Here is a 14271-nt window from a genome sequence, read left to right on the forward strand (position 1 = left end):
GTGAGTAAGGCAGTGAGCTGGCAGGGTTCAGTCCCTGGATCTGCTAGAAATTCTCTGTGTGATCTTGGTCATGTAAACAGTTCACCATGTGAAAAATAAGAGCATAACAATACTTATTTCTGTTTTGTCTATTTAGATTGTAATGTCTTCAGGGCAAGGATCACTTCTCCGTGTTTGTACAGTGCCCCATACAGTGGGTTTTGATGTTGGGTATGGCATTTAGATGCTACTGTAATACAAATAAATAATCATAAATTGCTCACGGTACCCTATTAAAACATGTATTGGTCATTACTCTCCTTGAACATCATAACTTGAATAATTGAAAGAAGGTTGTTTAATATTTCCTTAAATACATAAAAGGGAAACACTGTTTGTATTATTATTTATTAACTTAATGCCACATTATTCGTGAGGATGGCATTTGCGGACGTGACCACACTAATGTGTTGGGGATGCTTCAGTTTTTAGGTGCTCAACTGGAGACACATTGACCTACATTTCAGAAGAGCTGAGCTACCACAACTGCCATAAAAATCAGTGGAGCTATGAAATGTCTGAAAGACAGGCATAGGACGTTTCAATTATGCACCCCAAAACATGGTGCCCAATATTTGACAAAGAGGAAGGAAGATAGACCCCAACCACAAAGAGGTTACAGTCTGTTGACTTTAATAATACTGTGCTATCTCCATAAACATTCAGCTGACTTTAATTTTAAATATGTAGGTGAGATTTTCTGTGCAGCACCATTCTTCCCATTGACATCAATGGAAATTTTACCTTTTGCTTTATTGGAAGCAGACTTAGGCCAATGATGTGCACTGCTAACATTATTTTAATTGCTAAAACCTACTGTATAATAACCAGTTTCTGGAAGCTAGAATTAGTCTGTTGTTGTCAGCATCTATTTCAGCTCATTATGGCAGTGCAGCGAAGGCATGTACTCTAATCACTTTACTGCGCAACATTCAAGATATGTTTATTATTATAATTGGTCTCTTTTGATACTAATTCCACCACATCCTACAGCCATTCAACATAAAAATCCTCATTAAAGTTCATACTATGTATGTGTGTGTTTTCCTAAAGGTAAGTCCAATACTGTTAATAAAAGTACAATTAGCTTGTGTGGACAAGTTATTCATGTATTCTTGGACAACTTGCCTCTTGTTTATACTTCATTAGGCTTTGTGCATCTCCTTTTTCCTGTCATGTAGATGTAGCCCTTTCTTCCCTCATATTTTAAGAGCACTGTCAGATCCTTCAGAAAGCTGTTCGAGACTAAATTTCCTGTGTTGGCTTTTCAAGAACATTAGATTTTTTTTTTCCTTTTTAGGCTACTGTGAGAGGCAAAGGCTTTTTTGTGTTTGTAAGTTTTTATCATGTTTAATTTTATTTTAAACAAATCACCACTTTTACAGCCAGGCCTACAGTTAGTTTTAGCCAAATCATCATGGGACAAATCTCACTGTTTTTATTCTTGCCAAATTCATAGTGAAGTCATTGGGAGTTTTGCGTGTGTAAGGACTGCAGTGTTTTGTCCCACGTAACTTGAGGCGTGGACATCAATACCTTTTGGAAGATTATCATAACTTACTCTGACACACATAGTCCAACCCACCCCACATTCCCAGCACTTTCAGAACTGTGTAAAAAGTAATGTTACCACAAGCACTGCCTCCAACAGAGATAAATTATGCACCTTCAGAAAAAGAGTCAGTTTTCCAGGTCATATGTTTGGGTGGGATCTTCCTATGCATGTCCCAAAACGTGGTATTCATATTCCAGAAGGTTGCACTCTTTCCTCTTAGCATTAAACCGGTGACTCTGTAGAACAGTAGTACAGTTAAGGGGCACACCACTACTAATGGAGGCCCAATTTATTCATAACGCATAACACCATGTTGCTGACCTCTAATGGACACTAAAATATAGAGGTTTTAACTCCGGGGTCCTGCCCTTATTCCTCTGTCATTTACAGGAAGAAATTGATTCTTTCTGGCTAGGTTAGTACACCACCATATCAATATTTAATGCAAAAGTATCTCTGTGTGTATCACTGCTTATCATTAATATCTTGAAGACCAGGAAGATACTAATTATATGGCAATAAACGTAGTTTACGAGTGAATAAATACAGTTATAAAACTATATACTGTGATATAAAAGTGATGTTGCTGTGGAAAACTGCTAATATACAGCCTTGGTGACTGGAAAAAATGTTTTCTTTTAATAGTTTTCTTCCTTTAATGGTTATTCATTTCAGAGTGTTCCCCTGTGACTGTATATATTGTGGTTTGGTGCAGTGCAGAAGAAATTTATTCCTTTGACACATTTACTCTTTTAATGGTTATTCATTTGAGAGAGTTTCACTGTATGACTGTATATTTTACAGTTTGGTGCAAAGGAGATTCATTCTTTTGACAGGTTTATTCTTTTAACATTTATTCATTTAAGTAGGGCTTCAGTCTGTTAGACTATTATCAAGAATCCTCTAGAAAGAAGACACTGGTCCTCCTTTCTTGTTGAACTACAAATAAGGCCCTTAAGTTGGATACTTCAAAAGAGCACAGTGTTCTGAATTGGTAACATAGCATCAAAGTCAACAAGGCATACACTCTTCATACTACCAAAGAAACCTCATCGATGTAATTCTTAGGAAGATTTAAAATTGGATCCTAAGTTTGCTTAACACCACACTCTGTTGTAGAGATGATTTGATGGTTATTGCATGTTAATTAACTTCCAGTTGACTATCAAAATCATGTTTATTGCAGTCTTACAACTACAAATCATGCATCATATTACCAATCACTGTGATATTTAACAGTTTCTCCGCAAAATTTTCTTCAGTGTACATTTATATTTATTGCATAAACTGCACTCATTTTTTCAATGGAACTTTCATTGATAAAAGTGTATGTTTCATGTGGGAGACATTACTGGATACATAATAAAGTTACAGAGTAAGGATCAGAGAGGAGAATTTTGCTTTCTTCATTCGTGGTTGTCAAATGACCCTATGCCCATAGACACCAAGGAGGTAACATATCATAAATATTAAAAATACAGTGTCTGAGTGCCAACTGCTAGAAATGAAGGAGACCACAAGTAGTCTCATGAGGATACTAGGAAGGTTTTCAGATGTTTGCCAAAGAGATGAGCAAAACAATCCAAGTCAATTAAAGAAAACAGTAAGCAGCTGCAATTTATCTCCTTAATGCTCTCCTTCTCCACTCCTCTTTTGTAATATGGCTGCAAGGCATCACTTAATCATCTGATCACGTGTAGGTCAAGTGCTTCTGGCAGAGAATAACTGTATAGAGCCTCACTAAGGATGATCAAGTGGGGAAATGAAGGGGGAAAAGCTACATATGTGTTTCCTAGGTGAACATACCTCAGCAGGAAAGAAGCAATTCATACTTGGAAATTGCTCAGGTCATTCAGGTGAGAGCTGCAGACACCACAGCAAAACTTGTATTTTAAAAATATATGTATATGTAAATAGACACACAAATGTCCTGGTTGTCATCTCATTTACATCAATGTAAATCAGAAATAACTCCTATGTAGTCAGTGGAGTTACATCAATGATAAATGAAGTCAAAATTGAGCCCTTTTTTTCCCCCTCTTCTTTTTTCTGTGGAAACCTGCTAAAGGCTCCAAAAGTCCATACAAATCAATGTTGACATCTGTGTGAGCTTCCAGCATCTAAACTCTACCATACTATTATTGAACTTAAGCCCTTAATGATCAACACAGGAAATAGAGGGAACTGTGTGCATTTATTTAAATGTTTTTCCCTTTGTAGTTCAAAGGCACAGTGCTACCCAATAAATAAGCTAAACTGCATACAATAGGGTCTTAACGGTTAATGCCTCACAATACCTTTCTGTAGTTGATGTATGTACTAGTGTGTGAGGAAGAAAAGAGAAGATTTCTATCCCAGAATGCTTTTAATTAGATAAAGAATGTAGGCATAAACCACACACAGTACATAAATTCATGCCACATAAGTCATTTTAGGAGCTTCAGTAGATATGGAAAAGGAGAGAAAAGAAATTCTATGAATCCAAGGAAAGCTAGTATTTTCCAAATTGGGAAAGCATACAGTAACCCAGCCCATACTGATGATAGCTGTAATGTTTTTTTCTATGTAGCTTTGATATCCTCTCAGATATGCTACTGTGTTGGTTCTATAAATTCATACATATCTGTAAAGCAAATCAAGAAAACTTAATGGCCTACATTTTCAAAAAAGACTAGCGATCTGGGGTGCTTTTTTTGTTGAGTGTCCAATCTGAGATGATAATGAGTGCTCGGCACTTTACGAAAATCAGGCCTCATGAAGGTGTCTCAGGTTGGACTCCCAGAAATTGAAACACCTCAACTCACTGGTCACTTATGAAAATTTATGTAAATTTCAATATTCCTGTGTGCAACCTCTTCCCTGAACACTAAAATACTTCAGAGTTCCTGGCATTTGCTTTTCTAGTTGCTTTAAAAACACACACACAAACATATACAAATATTAATAGGATAATTCCAGCAAAATAATCTTAAAAATCAACAGCAAATTAAAATGTGGGATAACGGGGAGAACAGTTGTTGTTATTGTTTTTTAAAGTAACTCTGTTTCCTAGAATATTTCTTCTCTTCTCAGCAGTTTGTATTCAGTTTGAACTGACTAAATTTTTTGCAGGATTCCCTAAAATGCAATCAGAAAACTCAAGCAAGTTCTCTTTACTGCAGTGTTCTGTCTTTTGTTATTTTTGACCTGATTTGACAGTTTACCGTCTTCTGGAGTAGGTTATTACTATGGGGAAAACTTCAATAACTTGGACAGTCTGTTTTTTTTTTTTTTTGCTTTTTTGTTCATAGTTCCAAAGACAGCACCAGCTAATGTAAGTGGCAGAAGTGGAAGACGGCATGAATTAGTAATAGCATGGGAGGTAAGGACTCTTTTTGATTAAAGGCCCTGTTTCATATTGACTTACTGAGGGCAAAGTAAGGAGTACTGTCCTGAGGTTCCCTACAGCAAATCTTATCAAGATATGAATGTTAGGGGGCTTATTCCTTCACCCACTTACTTCCCTGGTCCTTCTTGCATGAACAGAGAGCAACAATACCCGAAGTCCAAAGGTGGAAACAATTCGATGTTTATTGGGGTGAACTTCTAGCAAGCATGATTCCAGTTTCCTTCCTTAATGTCCCCCTTCCCAGCCTTACCTGTGTCCCTGTTCCCATTCCCCCCCTTAGCAAAACATGATTCCAATTTCCCCACCCCCACTCCCTGTTCCCATTTCCCCCCCCTTACTTCCTGATTGACTTGAGTTCTGCTTAGCTATACCTTAACCAATCATTTTACTGAAATTTAACTAACCAATCCTAACATATTGTAACATGATTATTTAACCAATTATAGCCCACCACCTTAATTAGTTTACACCCAGCAAAATTAATTATACAGCAGACAGAAACAATCACAGAACCAGACAGAGATTATACAGACAAACAATAGGGAAATGGGGACTACAATGATAGAACAACACAGAAATGAGGATTTCACATCCCAGCTATTGATAAGTGAGTTCTTGCCAGACAGGATGCTATCAAACTAAGTTTCCTTTCACATCTTCTAGGCACTTCCCTTTCTCTGGAGGTGATAGGCACTATCAGGACAGGAGTGTATTCCTAACAGTCCAATAGCACCTTATTTCAATGTGACTAGTTTGGAATGTGAGGATGTGACCGATCGCTTCCCAGCTTATGGCTGCCTCTGCTGCTTAGCCAGAGGCCTTAGCCTAAGAACAGGGCCTCAGACTGTCACAGTGAGAGAAGGACCTTACACCGGCAGACAGTGATTTTGATTCTTTCTTTTATACCTCTATAACTAGCTAAGTGATAAGAATACACCTAAATTCTTAGAGTATAGGCCTTTGCAGACAGGCCTGAATATCTATATCCTAACAATGAACACAAAATATCATTTCTTAAACGTGTGCTAAGTTCTCAAAGAGGTTCACATTTCCATGTGATGAGGGGACATCTTCGAGAATCTACCACTCTGCCCCCAAGTAAAGTTTATTCATTTTTGCTTTCCTTCTCACTCAGTCTGCTAAAGTTGATCTGCCTCAATAGATGTGCTATGAATTCTGCACAAGATGCAATGCTAACTCAGCATGTGAGAAAGAGACTACATCTGCATTAACTCCTCCCTCTGGTAGGAAGGTAGGAGAGAACACTGAAAAGCCTACAGAGGGCCAGAGTCTTAATTGATGTAAATTGACCTAGTTTCATTCTATGCTGATTTACACTACCTGAGGATCTCTCTAATAGGTTATCTTCCCAGCCACCATCACACAGCATTCAGTTTGGCATTCTGTATTGATTTGCCCTAAACTGAAACCATTATTTCCATAACAAATAATGCAAACCAGAATGAAGCCACTTTCACCAGCCTGAGAGAATGCATTCTCCAATTAGGCAGAAGATTTCAGTGCTTTCCCCTGTTTTCATTTAACCTTGTGTTTCCGCCATGTCCTATAAGTATCTTTTTGCTATTACTGTTTGTAACACATCACAATATGCATCACAACTTCTTACATTAGGTAAAGTCATTAGCCAAATTAGTAATAACATCCAGGTGTTTCATATGTTTTAATTATACACAGCAGAGTGAGTGCACTTAAAATTTTCTTTTGTTTTAAAAGATTTCTGCCATTTCCAGTTATATTCCCTACCTCTCCATAGGGAATTCCACCAGAAATGGTAGCTATTCTTAATAGTAACACTCAAAAATTGGATAACTAAAAATCAGAGAGTTGGATTTGTTGCTAAGGACTGATCCTGGCACTTAGAATCATGCCTTCCTCTGTGAGCAGTCTCATCCAATTCAGGGCAGATTAATCAGTGTGAGTAAGGGTGGCAGAATCAGCCACTTATTAGATACACCGGGGTAGAATCTCAGCTGGTGTAATTTGTCTTTGGTCCACTGATGTCAGTCTGCCTCACCAAAACCTATAGAAAAGACTGCCCTTACCAGGTAAGCTGTACTGAGCACAGTTCTGTTACGGCTGCTTTACATGATCACCTCTGTTAAGAAGCCAGTTTATATTTGCCCATTGTGATTGCTTCCAGTGTAATAAGGTTTAAAATATCTGCTGATTAACTGAACTTTCCTTTTTTTTAGCCAGTATCAGAAGAGTTTCAGAATGGGGAAGGATTTGGATACATTGTGGCTTTCAGACCGAATGGAACACGAGGGTGGAAAGAAAAAATGGTGACATCCTCAGATGCTTCAAAGTTCATCTATAGGGATGAAAGTGTGCCTCCTCTGACTCCCTTTGAGGTGAAAGTTGGTGTATATAATAACAAAGGAGATGGACCCTTCAGCCCCATTGCGGTCATCTGTTCAGCTGAGGGAGGTTAGTTTGAGAGCTTGTAAAGCTGGTCTACGTGTCATAAACTCTATATATGCAATAAGAATAATAATTAATAGTACCGTGTTTTTCATCCATCGATCTCGGAGCACGTTACAAAGGAGATAAGTATCATTATTCCCATTTTGCAGGCAGAGAAACTGTGGTACAGGTTGGTAACATGGCTTGCTCAAGGTCACCCAGCCAGCCAGAGGCAGAGCTGGGGCTAGAATCAGGTCTCCTGAGTACCAGTTCAGTGCTCGTTTCTCTAGGCTACACTGCCTCGTATATAATAGTCAGACAATAGGTTTATCATATTAAATAGAGGCAGCCAGCTGATGGAAAAAAATAGATTTAATAAAAAGGTTGGCTTTGCTCCACTATTGTTTGGGGGTCCATGTAATTCAGTATTTACAATTTATGTCAAACAGATGTTTACAACAGCTGATGGTTTCATAAATTCTCAACATCAATGATTCTTTCTTGGGAAATTGGGACTAAAAAGTGCACAGCCTGTGTTTTTGGTTGTTCTTTATTTTTTGCTACTTGTTATTTTCCTGTGTAAAAAGTTTGTTACTAAAACAGGGTTCACAAACTATATTTAGTGGTCAAACACTCACTGTGAATAACAGACAATGAATACTTTATGAACAACCCAGAGCCCGAAAATTATTCTGGAGATTATTCAGCAAATATTTATGGATAAAGACTATGGGCTCAGCTAGTTGTAGCTCAGTTGGTTTCCATGGAGTTGTGCTGATTTACACAAGCAGAAGATCTGGCTCTATATTTACAGAAATCAGATTGTGAAGATTCACATATAGAAGAAAAGGCAGGCAAATATTATTCACAAGCAATTATTTGACCCACTCTAATATTAAAGGCTGGATTCAGAAACCCTCCTCATGTTGAGTAGTACTTTACTCTGCAAGTAGTGCCGTTGCTTTCAGTGGGACCACTTGATGTTAAGTAGAAAACTTGGAATTTTATTTTCATATTATCTCACAACAAATGGGTAACATTTTTTCTGCTAGATTATCTATTACTACCCTTCGTTCTCAGTTAAATGTATTTTTCTGATACCTTTATGCCACAGTCTAAGAAGATTGAAATTTTGATTCCTTTAAAGCAAGTGTCAGTAATCTACATGTGTTTAATTGTTTGGATCAACATTATAAAATATTCACATCACTATAAAAATGAGAACATCTTAAAATCCAAAGTAAATCAAAATGATATCTGACTTCCGAGTACTACTGGGACATTTTTGTCAATCTGCATTTGACTTTATTGTCACTTAACAGACAGTGAAGTAATATCATTTATTCAGATGTTTTTATTATTTTTAACAATCCAACTCACTGATAAGAGAAGCAATTTAAAAAAAAAAAAGAAAATCAGAGCCTTCTATGAGGCAAGAGGAAGATATTTTCCTATGAAAAAAATTAATTTATAAATGCCACCTGTTATTTCCCTATTTTGAATGGCAAGTATTGAAAATTCAGGTTTAATAAATAGTGTTACATTTAAAGTCTGTCTGTTAGTTATTTAGAGAAAATGGGATCCTTGGTAATATAAAAAAGTCAGTATTTCTAAAGTTTACTTTAAAATATGAAAATTGCAAATGATAACTCTAGAATTATTAATTTATTATTAATTTTCATTTGTTTTATCCAAAGTAGAGTAATCACTTATGGGAACTCCGTTTTCTTTGACACAATTCAATCATTCAAAAATACCTACCCATTATAACTTGCTAATTCAATCTGTGTCTGTGTGTGTTGGTACCTTATAAGTATCCTAAGGCGCGGTACTCAAAATTAAAAGGAACGAAGAAACAGGATTTTTGTTTGGAAGCAGGTACTGAACAAAGACCAATAGTACCATATATATCAATCTTGGGGGCTGATCTGGCAAGCCCTTATTCTAACTAAAGTGCCTTCAGTAAGGATACTTGTTATTCGTAACCAGTGCTATCCACTCCTGCGTAAAGGGCCAACAGAAAGCCCAATGGTAAGATTATCAAAAGTGACTTAGCAGTCAAATCCTTTTAGGCTCTTAAATGACTAAGGGCCAGACATACAAAGGTATTCAGGTGCCTAAAGATTCATTTAGGTTTGTAGTGGGATTTTCAAAAGTGACTAAGTAGACTGGGAACCTAACTCTCTTTGACTTTCATAGAATCATAGAACTGTAGGACTGGAAGGGACCTCGAGAGGTCATCTAGTCCAGTCCTCTGCACTTATGGCAGCACTAAGTATTATATAGACCAGTGGTTCCCAAACTTGTAGCTCCGCTTGTACAGGGAAAGCCCCTGGTGGGCCGGGCTGGTTTGTTTACCTGCCGCGTCAGCAGGTTCGGCTGATTGCAGCTCCCACTGGCCACGGTTCACTGCTCCAGGCCAATGGGAGCTGCTGGAAGCAGCGCGGGCCGAGAGACGTACTGGCCGCTGCTTCCAACAGCTCCCACTGGCTTGGAGCAGTGAACCGCGGCCACTGGGAGCCGCGATCGGCTGAACCTGTGGACGCGGCAGGTAAACAAACTGGCCCAGCCCGCCAGGGGCTTTCCCTGCACAAGCGGCAGAACAAGTTGGGAACCACTGATCTAGACCATACCTGACAGGTGTTTGTCTAACCTAATCTTAAAAATCTCCAAGATGGAGATTCCACAACCTCCCTGGGCAATTTATTTTAGTGCTTAACCACCCTGAGTGTCTCCTGTTCTTCTTGTGGTGTACCCAGACAATAACTGCACCATAACTAAGGTGGGGCAGAGTTTGTCTGGGGCTTACCCAGGAAGGACAGCTCTGCTTTATGGGCGGGGAAGGAAGGAGGTCAGAAACTGTTGTAAAAAAAGATGCTCGGTGGTCAGCTTTGCAGCAATGACTCACCCTCCCCCCGCGCCCCCAGGAATGTGAGGTCCGAAGGGCATAAAGGTACAAAACCTGGGTGGGGCAAGTCTCTTTGTTCCATGCAGCATGGAAGCCAGCACCCACCCTCCCTCCCCTAGGGGAGGTGAATGGCAGGCTGGGTTAGGACCTGCTGTGGGCATTACGCTTGTCGCTCCTTTTAAAGGGGGGTCTGGGAAGGAAACCGCCCTTGCTGCAATTTAAGCCCATTGTCCTATCCTCAGAAGTTAAGGAGAATGTTTTTTCTCCCTCCTCCTTGTAACAAACTTTTATGTACTTGAAAACTGTTACCATGTGTCCCCTCTTAATCTTCTCTTCTCCAGACTAAACAAACCCAGTTTTTTTCAATCTTCCCTCATAGGTCATGTCTTCTCTGGACTTTTTCTGATTTGTCCACATCTTTCCTGAAATGTGGCACCCAGAACTGGACACAGAGTGTACTAAAGCAGAATAATTACTTTTCGTGTCTTGCTTACAACTGTCTTTCAAATACATCCCAGAATTATGTTTGCTTTTTTTTGCAATAGTGTTACACTGTTCATTCATATTTAGCTTGTGATCCACTATGACCCCCAGATCTCTTTCTGCAGTACTCCTTCCTCGGCAGTCATTTCCCATTTTATACGGATTGTTCCTTCCTAGGTGGAGCACTTTGCAATTGTCCTTATTGAATTTCATCCTGTTTTCTTCAGACCATTTCTCCAGTTTGTCCAGATGATTTTGAATTTTAATCCTATCCTCCAAAGCACTTGCAATCCCTCCCATCTTGGTATCGACCACAAACTTTATAAGTGTACTCTCTATGCCATTATCTAATCATTGATGAAGATATTGAACAGAACTGGACCCAGAACTGATCCCTGTGAGATCCCACTCAATATGCCCTTCCAGCTTGACTGTGAACCACTCATAATTACTCTCTGGGAACAATTTTCCAACCAATTATTCACCCACCTCATTGTAGCTCCATCTAGGTTGTATTTCCCTAGTTTATTTATGAGAAGGTCATGCAAGACAGTATCAAAAGCTTTACTAAAGTCAAGATATACCACATCTGCTACTTCCCCCCTATCCACAAGGCTTGTTACCCTTTGAAAGAAAAGTTATTAGATTGGTTTGACATGATTTGTTCTTGACAAATCCATGCTGATGGTTACTTCTCACCTCATCTTCTACTAGGTGTTTACAAATTGATTGCTTAATTAATTGCTCCATTATCTTTCCAGGTTCTGAAGTTAAGCTGACTGGTCAATAATTCCCCGGGTTGTCCTTATTTCCCTTTTTATAGATGGGAACTATATTTGCCCTTTTCCAGTCCTCTGGAATCTCTCCCATCTTCCATGACTTTTCAAAGATAATCGCTAATGGCTCAGATATCTCTTCAATCAGCTCCTTGAGTATTCTAGGATGTATTTCATCAGGACCTAGTGAACTGAAGACATCTTAATTGTCTAAATTATTTTTAACTTGTTTTTTCCTTAGTTTAGTCTCTGATCCTACCTCAGTTTCACCGGCATTCACTTTGTTAGGTGTCGGATCGCTACTACCTTTTCCAGTGAAAACTGAAACAAAAAAGTCATTTAACACTTCTGCCATTTCCACATTTTCTGTTATTGTTTCCCCTCTTTCCCCCCGCCCCCATTAAGTAATGGGCCTACCCTGACTTCCTCTTGCTTCTAATGGATTTATAGGATGTTTTCTTGTTACCCTTTAGGTCTCTAGCTAGTTTAATCTTGTTTTGTGTCTTGACCTTTCTAAATTTGTCCCTACATGCTTGTGTTTTTTGTTTAGATGCATCCTTTGTAATTTGACCTAGTTTCCACTTTTTATAGGACTCTTTTTTTGAGTTTGGTTCAACGAGGTGGTCTCTTGCCATACTTCCTATCTTTCCTACACACTGAGAGAGTTTGCTCTTGTGCCCTTAATAATGTCTTTTTGAAAAACTAACAATACTCTTGAACTGTTTTTTCCCCTTAGACTTGCTTCCCATGGAATCTAACCTACCAACTCGCTAAGTTTGCTAAGTCTGCCTTCTTGAAATTCATTATCTTTATTGTGCTGTTTTCCCTACTACCATTCCTGAGAATCATGAACTCTACCATTTCATGATCACTTTCACCTAAGCTGCCTTCCACTTTCAAATTCTCAACCAGTTCTTCCCTATTTGTCAAATCAAATCTAGAACAGCCCCTCCCCTTTCAATCAAAGTTAATGGTAGTTAGGTACCTATCTCACTTAGCCGCTTTTGAAAATCCCACTAGACACCTATCTGCATCTTAGGCACCTAAATAAAACTTCTGTAAATCTGGCCCTAAGCACTTAAGTGACTTTTGAAAATTACTCAGGCACTTTTGGAATCTTTGCCCATGTGTACCAATTAAGTCTCACTCAAGCCCTCAAGCATATAAGTTATCTTATTTCAAAAAGAAAGAAAGAAAGAAAGAAAGAAAGAAAGTTTTATAATTTCACACAGTAATATAATGAATGCTGCTTTAAACTTCCAAAGAAATGAGGAATCCAGCTCTTTCCAAGCCATGAACTCCACTGGGCAGTTATTAGAAATGATGATTTTTTTACCATATTTTTATAGACCAGCTAGCACTGTGGAGCATCAATCCCTGAGTGGGGCTTCTAGTCGTGTAATGCAAATAACATAGAATGAAAACTGACTGTACAAAGAAGTTTTCCATATAACTTTGTACTGACTCATTCAGCTAGGCGGAGAACCTAATTCCATAATTATTTTGGGGGGAAGAAGTGGGCAGATGGCACACTTCAGGGCTCTCAAAGTTTTACTACTTGATCTGTTTATGGACTGAAAATAAAGCATTTAAAGAAGACAGCAAAATATATTATGTGAGATGTATATTGAGACAACAAAGGCTGAAAGATTTTCTGGTTAGCTCAAACACTCCTTGTTTTTCATTCTCAGCCTTCATTACAAAATAAGCCAAAGCCTTTTTCTTCTAATTCAAGAGAAACAATATGAAATTACATACTTTTAAGTATGGCCACTATGGCTCACATTAAAACTTTACATTCATGAGGTGCAGTTCTGAGGATCAGTTCAATCTTAAGATGATTTATCTGGATTAGAGCCTGTAAAAGTTCAACTACAGGTGTCTTCACTGAATTTTTAAATAAGGAAATGATAATCCTTATACTAAGGAGTTTACTAAACACTCCTTTGATTAATGCCACTAGCACCATTGGGAAGTCATATGTGTAATCAATATTATAGGCACAGCCGCCATATTATTTGTTATGTCACTTATTACAAATGTATTATTTATATTAATGAACCTGATAATGCTGCTCTAAACTTTTAATCTATCAGAACTTGATTTTTTTTATCAATCAGCCTGTCCATTTTGTATTCTACCAGTGCAAGAGAAACATTTGCAAGTTAATTAATATCTTCAGAAGCAAAAGGTTGCTTCTTTTGCAGCATAACATTCAGTAAATTATCAGCACACTGATATTCTGTGATGGAGTCAGGAGAAGGAAATAACAGGGTTATAATTGCAGAGAGCTTACTTTTTTCTGAACTATTCTTTGGACACTCAACTAGTCTTCTGAGAGCACAAAACATTCTTATGCAGTGGCAGAACCAAAGCTTAAAGATGAACTGGAAAAATAATCACTGTTTCAGATACCAGACTAGTACCAGGATAGGTGTATAGACTCAAACAGTATTGGATAGACTGCAAAGGGCCTATCTGATCACCGACGCACAAGGGATTAGATCTTGGCTCCTAGTCCTATTCATGAATGGGGACCCTCCATGCATATATCTCCGACCTTCCTCCAAAAGAGGGGATGAGCCATCTCTGTGGCACCACCTGCCTCCCTCCATTCTGGATCCTGTAGAGAGTCTGCACTGGGAAAGGGAGTGGAGATTGAATAGACTTGAGGGAAGACTAGGTTGGCTGGGGGGAC

General features: G+C 38.5%; 1 protein-coding gene across 2 annotated transcripts in view; it reads left to right on the top strand.

The window, feature by feature from the left end:
• CNTN5 (contactin 5) overlaps positions 1-14271 on the top strand; it is a 970129-nt gene that overhangs the window by 917262 nt on the left and 38596 nt on the right. For both annotated transcript variants that reach the window (XM_043529333.1, XM_037889811.2), the window contains 2 exons: positions 4885-4955; positions 7196-7430. In XM_043529333.1, the coding sequence (XP_043385268.1) occupies positions 4885-4955; positions 7196-7430 (306 nt within the window). The remainder of the gene's footprint in view (positions 1-4884; positions 4956-7195; positions 7431-14271) is intronic.

The sequence above is a fragment of the Chelonia mydas genome, chromosome 1 (genome assembly GCF_015237465.2).
Source record: "Chelonia mydas isolate rCheMyd1 chromosome 1, rCheMyd1.pri.v2, whole genome shotgun sequence".
Lineage (NCBI taxonomy): Eukaryota > Metazoa > Chordata > Testudines > Cheloniidae > Chelonia > Chelonia mydas.